This window comes from Sinohyriopsis cumingii, chromosome 6, assembly GCF_028554795.1.
Source record: "Sinohyriopsis cumingii isolate HCF-2022 chromosome 6, ASM2855479v2, whole genome shotgun sequence".
Classification (NCBI taxonomy): Eukaryota; Metazoa; Mollusca; class Bivalvia; order Unionida; family Unionidae; genus Sinohyriopsis; species Sinohyriopsis cumingii.
This window is the reverse complement of record NC_142966.1, coordinates 132,194,393-132,202,886: the sequence shown is the minus strand read 5'-3', so window position 1 is coordinate 132,202,886 and position 8,494 is coordinate 132,194,393. Positions and strand designations below refer to the sequence as shown.

At 36.5% G+C, this 8,494-nt stretch overlaps 1 protein-coding gene across 1 annotated transcript in view; it reads left to right on the top strand.

Annotated features, from left to right (window-relative positions):
* The first annotated feature begins 6,429 nt into the window (after positions 1-6,429).
* The window catches only part of LOC149797997 (uncharacterized), a 54,007-nt gene continuing 51,942 nt past the window's right edge, over positions 6,430-8,494 (top strand). Inside the window, exon 1 of the mRNA XM_089963064.1 lies at positions 6,430-6,562. Coding sequence (XP_089819190.1) covers positions 6,503-6,562 — 60 coding nt within the window. The 5' untranslated portion in view covers positions 6,430-6,502. The remainder of the gene's footprint in view (positions 6,563-8,494) is intronic.

The window sequence follows — 8,494 nt, the reverse complement described above, 5'->3', positions numbered from 1 at the left end:
ATTATTATTGTTATTGTTATTATTATTATTATTATTATTATAAATAAGTACAAATATTTTGACTCTTATAAACAGGTAGAAACGGTAGCTCATTTGGTAGAGTGTCAGTCTCGTTATCCAAAGGTAGTGAGTTGGACTCCCGCCCAGGCCAACCTGAATCGGCTGCCTTGGTGTGGCCTTGGATGGGCCACTTGACTCCGTTTTTCTCAACATGACGTAGTCCTTAGTGTGTTAAAAGGGCCGTTAAAACCGACACAACCAAGCCAGTTTTCTTTAGATAGTTTTACCTGATACACTTGTATGTTTCTTTTTGAATCGTCGCCATTTTATGTGATATCTCAGGTTAGCGGAGAGCGCTTTAGACCACTTGGTCACTTGGGACCCCTGTTTTTGTTGTTGCAGGGTTTAACGCCATTTTTCAGTACAGTATAGGCTATACATGGCGGCCAGTATAAATCATAGAGGAAGAACCCTGGAAAACCCCGGGAAGAACCACCGACCCACGAGAAGCTACTGGCAAGCTTTCTCATGTACCAGCGTTAGCCGAGCTGGAGATTCGAACCCACAAAGACAGCGGTGAGATGGCAGTGATCCAGAACGGAGAGCGCTTTAGACCACTCGAGATCCAATAATTTATTGACATGCACTGCCTTAGGCAAAATTCACATCAACATTGAAATTCAATATGAAGCCTTCAATTACATTTTAATATTTACTTTGTGCAACTCGTTTTGGACGAGGCATCCCCAGCGCGCGCATGAATGAGTATATTATATACTCGGCTTTATTGTAAAACATCTATGCCTTCCTCTTGCTGTTCTATTGGTAACACATTTTGAGCATATATACTGTTGGTATCTACAACAAAACATTTTGGGGATATTAAGTGAGGTCCGCTATTTCTATGCGATATATATATATATATATATATATATATATATATATATATATATATATATATATATATATATATATATATATATATATATATATATATATATATATATATAATTCACGACGAAATCGCGTTAGCCACTTTAAATCGGACAAATAGAACGTAAAGATTGATTATTCTAGACATGTTTTTATTCATCATTAATATTCTATTCGATGTTCTTGTAAAATAAGCTTTTAATGTTGCCTAGTTGCGTCGCTATGGAAAGTACTTGGTTTATTTTGCTTGGCGTACTACAGACAATTATGTGCTGGAAATGGAGTTAAATATCAACCAGCAACTTTAAAGATCCCTAATGTACTCACTCGCTAAATATGTAGAAATCAATGAAAACATTTTTCATCCATTCCAAATGGAATACGATAACAGATTTGCAATTCCCTGTTGAACTATTACATAATAAAATACACTGTTATGTGGATGTTTACAATGATTCTTTCAAACATTGTTTAGTTGACAAAACAAAGGAAGGAATTTGCTTAATAATGTCTGGCTTCTCAGTCGACGAATATCTTGCAATACTTCAATGTCGGTATTCGGATTTTCTGACTAAAATACATGGGAGGTTGATAGGATGGGAGTTTTAAACGATCTGAATAGTAAAGCCTCTGTTGAAACCAATCGCACATGTGCAACGGGGTTTTAAATTGATTGGTTGCTTTGCTGGCTCGTTTGCTGGTTATTAATGTCACTTTAATTACATTAAAGGATATATCACGCAGAGGAAACGTGAACTAAGTGTCTTTTCCCGTTGACGTACCGAAGCAGCCGACCTGGGTTGTCCTGACCGGATATTGAACCATGGACACTTGGATTATGATTCCGACACACAGACGATTTCATTTGAATTTTCAGAGCTCTCTGATTTTTCAATGTCACAGTTTACAGTAGCAGATTACTACGTGTTTTGGCTCAAATAAACAGTAACACAAGAAAGAGTGAAAACAACAAGCTTTGAAAAATATAATAATTTATTTCCCTGGAAAAATTCTGTATAAAGGAAAAAATTAGAACTTGCGGTTTTAAGAATCAAATCCCAAAATAATCCAAGAATAATCCATGACTAAAATTTGAGAAATCCTAAAAATAAAATGTTCTAATGATTTCAAATTCGAGTCCCGACGAAGAATCCAAGATGGAAGACGATTACGTATGTTGTAACCTGTAGTGTGTTGAAGTCTACAGAACTATCACTCCGGTTTTGGAAATCCGAATAAAGTTTTTATAAGAGCTGTCTTTGTTCAAGAATTTCGTATGAGCAGACGTATATCTCCAGGAAAAAGAATTAATCCTTTTGAATCCAAATAAATTGAAATATCTCCAAACGACACAACAGACACTTTCTAGCATAAAAGCCCAACTGAGAATATTTCTCTAAAACAAAGGTTATATCTATTCTAAAACGCAGTTTTGAAAATCCCCAAGTTCCAAATCGAAAGAGGGGTCACGTGATTGTGTTTATATCACGTACATCCTAACATGACCCTGACGCAAACCAATCATTTTATTCTAAGAAATAAAATTGAAAAAAAATCGTTTACATCTTAAATAACATAGTCCGATCATGACCTTGACAACAACCAATCATTTTAAAATAAAAATAGAACTTATTTACGTGGCTACTACTAATTATGAATTAATGTCGGAGACCAGGTCAGCCTTATGTGTTTACTAAAACGAACAGTTGAGGTCAAACTATTTTCTGGAAAAGTATATGTTCCTAGCAAAAAGAACTACATTATTTGTACATATAATAAATTAAAAAACAATTAAATCAGATAAAAATAATTCAAATATATATAACAAGATAATGCACCTTCCTTCCCACGTTTAAAAAAAAAAAAAGCAAGCTTTTGGTAGAGATAGAAGATCTGGAGGATAGGGAAATTATAGACAGAGAGACGAATAAACAGGTATATAGATGAGTGCTTGGTTGCTTTAATAGGCTTTTAACGCATTATTGACTATGCCATGCTAAGGATATGAGAGATAGGTGCCTTACTCGAAGACCCACCGACGCATTCGACCCGACATGTCCTGTGCGTCTCTTGAATCCGCGACCTTTAGATGATGAGACTGATGATCATAGGAATAGATTTCAATTCATTAAGTGATATGGTACTACAATGTCACACTTATAGCTATTCAAGAATCTACCCCTACGACCAACCAAATAAAGGACGCCATCCCCTTAATCCCAAACCGCCTAAACACATGCTGAAAATAAAACAAACTCAACTTAGAATCATAGCAGAACGGGACGACGGGGCAGTCATAGACAGACAGACTGATGCAGATATTAACCAGAGTTAGAATATAATCTTAAATATTTCCGTGAAGGTAAATCGGAGTATTATTCAAAGTTTGTTGATTTGTATTATTTGCCTATTGTATAGACTGCTAAAGTACATATACAATTATGAAAGTTGAAGAAATGTGTTTATTTCGTAAATGTCGTTTTATATTGTCCATAATGAGTGAAGGCTAGTTAAAACGTATTTTCGGATATTATACTTATGTTACCTGTAGGTATTAGAATCTATGAAGTTAGCATAAAAATAATGCCGGCTAAGACAACTTCAGTATGATTAAAATCAGATCTCCACTGGCCAGCGTGACCGTTTAGGGTAATGTTATGAGGATCAATGAATTATCCAATGGAAATGCTTCTTTGAAAAATCTGAAAGTGAATCGATCGGCACACATTGATGCTTTTCAACCATGCTGTTGAGTCTCCTAAACGCGAAGATATAAGACTTCATCTGATTGGCTGAGAAAATTAGTTATGATGGTAATAACATATGTCACCAGAATACGACCCCGAAGCGGTCGCTGTCAGATTTTCACGTAGTGGAGATCTAATTTTAATCAGACTGAGAAATCTGGAACATCGAGTTCATTCATCTCGTCATATATCTGGCTAATGGCGCCAAAAGTATGTGTCAAATGATCTTGAAACAAATTGATCATACTTAAGTTTAAAAACTGCTGTAGGTGTCAACCTTGTGCATGAATGCATATACTACACATACATGTCCTGATACATACATATGTACAGGCATGTACTCACGCAAGTAAATATCAATTAGAAAAGAAAATATCTACCAGCAACGGGGAGCAGGGCGACATACAAAAGGTCGAAAAGACGGAAAAACGACAACGCTTCGGATTAGCAATGAGTGATTCGAACAATTCGTGATTTAATTTCGTGATATATCTTATGAATCTGGTTTTAAACCGTACATACGAATTCAACAGATTTCCTTTGAGTTTGGGCGCAATTTTCAATCAATTAAAACGCACTAATGGGAGTAAGAAGCATGCGGTGGAAGCTGTGTATTGATTAGATTCTCTCTCTCGTGATTAATTCACGTCTGGATCCTCGACAATAGGCTTCAAGTTTGCGTTGAAATTGAAGGGCGGATAATCTTCACCTTGCAATTCAGATAGGCCTAAATTAAATACGAGTTGCAACTAATATCTTTTGACTTCTGCTATTCTTTGTACAGGAATGTCTCAGATTTTTGTTTCTAATTTCAAGTTATGTTTCCTGTCTTCAAAGAGAAGTTCCTTGAAACGAAAGGGAGACATAAAACCTACGACAGTCAAACACACCGAAATAGGGAACTGCGCTTCGAACATGATTCCTTCACAACATGTCATGACATAACAGGGATTTAAAAAACTATAAATATCATACTTGCCATTTGTCTATATTTTCTTTTTATTTATTTCTTAATATGTAGAATTTTAAACTTGAAGGTTAACTTCATGATTGTTTTGTGACACCATTTGCATACAAATGTACGCATATATAAAGATCTGCATGAGTATACTTTGAGAAAGACCGCTCTGTCGGCTTAGTGGTTAGAGCGTCCGCCTCCGATGTGGGAGGTCGCGAGTTCGAAACCCGGCCGAGTCATACCAAAGACCTAAAATGGTACTAGCAGCTGCCTCGCTGGGCGCTCATCATTAAGAGGTCAGTGTTAGGACTGGTCGGCCTGGTGTCAGGATAATGTGACTGAGTGGAACATGATACCCCAGTGCTAGACTCTCACACCGCAGACATCGTAGCTGAAAAATTGTCAGAAATAGGTTAAAAGTCTCTCTCTCTCTCTCTCTCTCTCTCTTCTTTCTCTCTCTCTCTCTCTCTCTCTCTCACACACACACACACACATACACACACACACACACGCTTTGGAAAAGGGTTATGCATCTTGCCAATTATTAAAACGAAGAATGTGCATATTTTTGCTCATAACGTTTGTTACCACAGAAGATGGGCCACGGCATTAAATAAAGAGTCGCAGAATTATCTGGGTTCCATATGCAACGTTATCGAATATATGTGTATTTGTCAATTCAAAACTATATCTTGGTTTTTCTCTGGATGTCTATTGATCCCTCTCTCTCTCTCTCTCTCTCTCTCTCTCTCTCTCTCGGATAGACTTGGAGGTGGGGACGTGAATTATATTATACCGAATCGGAATGTACCGGAAAGAGTCCCAAAAATGTACCCAAATATGTCAAAGAAAAAATATTAATTTGTGTAATTATTTAATTCCCTCGTTACTTGTAAGTACCAGTACTGGTTAGTATAGCCTAATTCATAGTATAAATTATGCTGTAAACAAATGTGTAGAGTTCGATATGAAATTCTCTCATTTTTTGTCCTTTGTTTAGACTAGGGAATTACAAACTATATATTTAATCAAGAACATATTCATCTGAGATAATCTGAAAAAATTGCCCAGTCATGCATTGCGCATTTCATTAAATGACACCTATTGATCTTCCATCAACGGACCTAAATGGGCGGTACATAAACAAATACGATGATATACCTAAGTTCGGACTCCACAACCAGCCCATCCCCCTCCTCTGCGAAGAGACATTGCACATCGCCCCACCCACTCCGATCTCCGGACAATTAGATGCTTTTGATCTTTATCATTCTGTTTCGACTGAAAGTAATATATGCAAAAACTGATCGATACGGTTAACGTTTTCTAGAACCCTTCTGAAACCTTCTAAAACCCACGACTCAGGGGGACATGTGTCTGAACATTATCTGACAAAATCTATTCTTTTAAGAGTTGGTGATATTGGACTCTAATTCGTGTCAATTTTATGCAAATATACCTGTAAAACGGAAAATCACCCCGTTGGAGGAAATACGTCAAGACTCGTATCGAATTAGAAGGTTGTCTGTTGTCAGTAGGGTTTGTTGTTAAAGCAGATGTGTCTCTTCGGTTGAACAGATCTATATATATGTAGAATAGTGTAAGGTGAAACTCTGATCATAAACCAAAAGGCAACGAAGAATCATAATTAACTCTATTGAAATTACTTGATGCGTTGAAACAAACGTTGGGCATGAACAAGCACTTTATGGAGAAACGTAGAGCAATTTCGCTTTAACCGATTGCAAAGCAAACCCTCATGGAACCGATCCTTAAACAATTGTAATCAATTTACTTCCTTTTATTGCCAATACGATATGTATTGCTCTATTTGTCAGCTAATATATCATCTATAGCATATCTCATGGCTGCCAGAAAAGATGTCAGGAAAGGAAAAGCGGAAAAGAAAAAGGACGAAGAAGAGGTATAGTATATTCATATTATTTTGGTTGAATGCTCTTTGTATCCATAAAATAATCTAGTGCGTCAAATTTGACAATAAAGTTATAATTGTTCTTTTGTAGGCGTCCAAATTCCGTCATTTCTTCAGTATCCTTTTATTAAACGTGTTTGGAACTATTTGTTTTGTGTCACTGGTGCAACACGTAATGTTAGAACGTTTAATGGCTCAGACAAGCGTGTAGTGTACGTAATATTCCCTTCGGTGTCCAAATTGTTTTCATCTAATGCCTTGTCTATTTCTATTTGGCCATCTTATTAGCATTTTCTTCATGCGTGTCTCAATTGCAAAGTGCTCTCTCTTCCTTCTGTTCCCCTCCACTTAACTTGTCCACGTATATTTATTTCCTAGAAGTACCTACCTGTCTCGATGGTTTATATATCTTGGTACGTTTTCATACTGTCTGTCTGGAAGCCGTTAGCGTGCCGGACTCGCAACCTAAATGGTACGGGTTTCGAATCCTACGATTGGAGGAAACCATGATGGCTACTGTGGGTGTGACTTCGGGTTAGACACTTAACCCTAATTTCCCGGCACTAACTGTATGTATGCCGTAAAAAAAAAGAAGAAAAAAAGAAATCAAGTTATATTGGAGCTGCGGTCGCTCTGTTGATAGAGCGTTTTGGCTTGTAAAGCAAAGAGTTCAGGTTTGAATACGACAGGCCAGCCACTGTCATCTACCTCGGTAAGAACCTGGTAAAGGTTCACATTGCCTCGCTATTATACAGTCAGTGTTTGAAAGTACCGCTAAACACCACCCAACGAACCGTATGTCATCAGTACACAGGGTGTAATAGTTGTGACTCATGCGACCTAACATACGTGTATATACTTTCTCCTGTATTTTCTTTTTATGAATCTATTCTTTTTGTGTATCTTTTAGTCATACTCCTCTTCTGATGCTGTTGTTTGATACTCTGTCTTTCACTGCATCTTGTATATATTTAAAGACCAACAAAATATAAAAGGTCTGTGAGTACTGTTGATGAAGCTGCAGAAAATGAGCCTATCAATCGATTTAACGTTCATACCGACCTTAAAGGTTGAGATGCTATTGTAACATGGAGCGTATACTGCTTAAGCTAAGTCTGATTATAGCTGCCATCGAGTACAGTTGCACTTCATTGTGGTTTTGTTTGTCACTGTGGCCATAGTAGTTTCTTACAAATTAATTGATATGTGAAATAGGAATCAAACTGATCACCTATCAATGTCGAGTGGTTGTAAAGAGAGGGTAATCAGGCTACAACGTAGTTCTATTTAAGATTGACAAAAAAGTCCAAGATTTTCACACCTCATTTGATCTGAGAAGATCTTGGTCTCAGGGTCACTTATAACGTGCTACATTTGGGTCGGATTAGAAGTTAGGATTTTAATGTTTGTTATGCGTATTGATTTTGTATTATTTGATTGCCTTTTGTCAATAATTGAGGACAGACGTTTGAACCTACCGGACTAATGTCATTTTTATAAACATGTTTACTTGCATCTGAGTTCAGGATATCGGTTTTCCCCTCGGAAATTCCTGGTCTGTATTTGTTATATTCTTTTCTCAAATTTTAGTAAGGGACCTAACCTTGTTACAACTTAAAATATTCTGGAAATGTACTTTGACCCTCATCCTGGTTCACTTATTGTGTCTTAGGTTTATATATTAGGATTGTTTACGTCATGAGTATTCGTTCCTATCTTAACATCTATAGTTGAATCAGTCTTTTACTTGTATTTAGTTATAATTTGAGAGTATTTATTTATTGAAATTACTCATTGGAATTATACAATGCTCATTGACTTTTCGGACTAAATCATTATGTGGAGATTATTGTAATTTAATTTAAATTCGTTCTAGATTATATCATTGTGATATATCAAGACTGTTAGCACGTAGACATATTC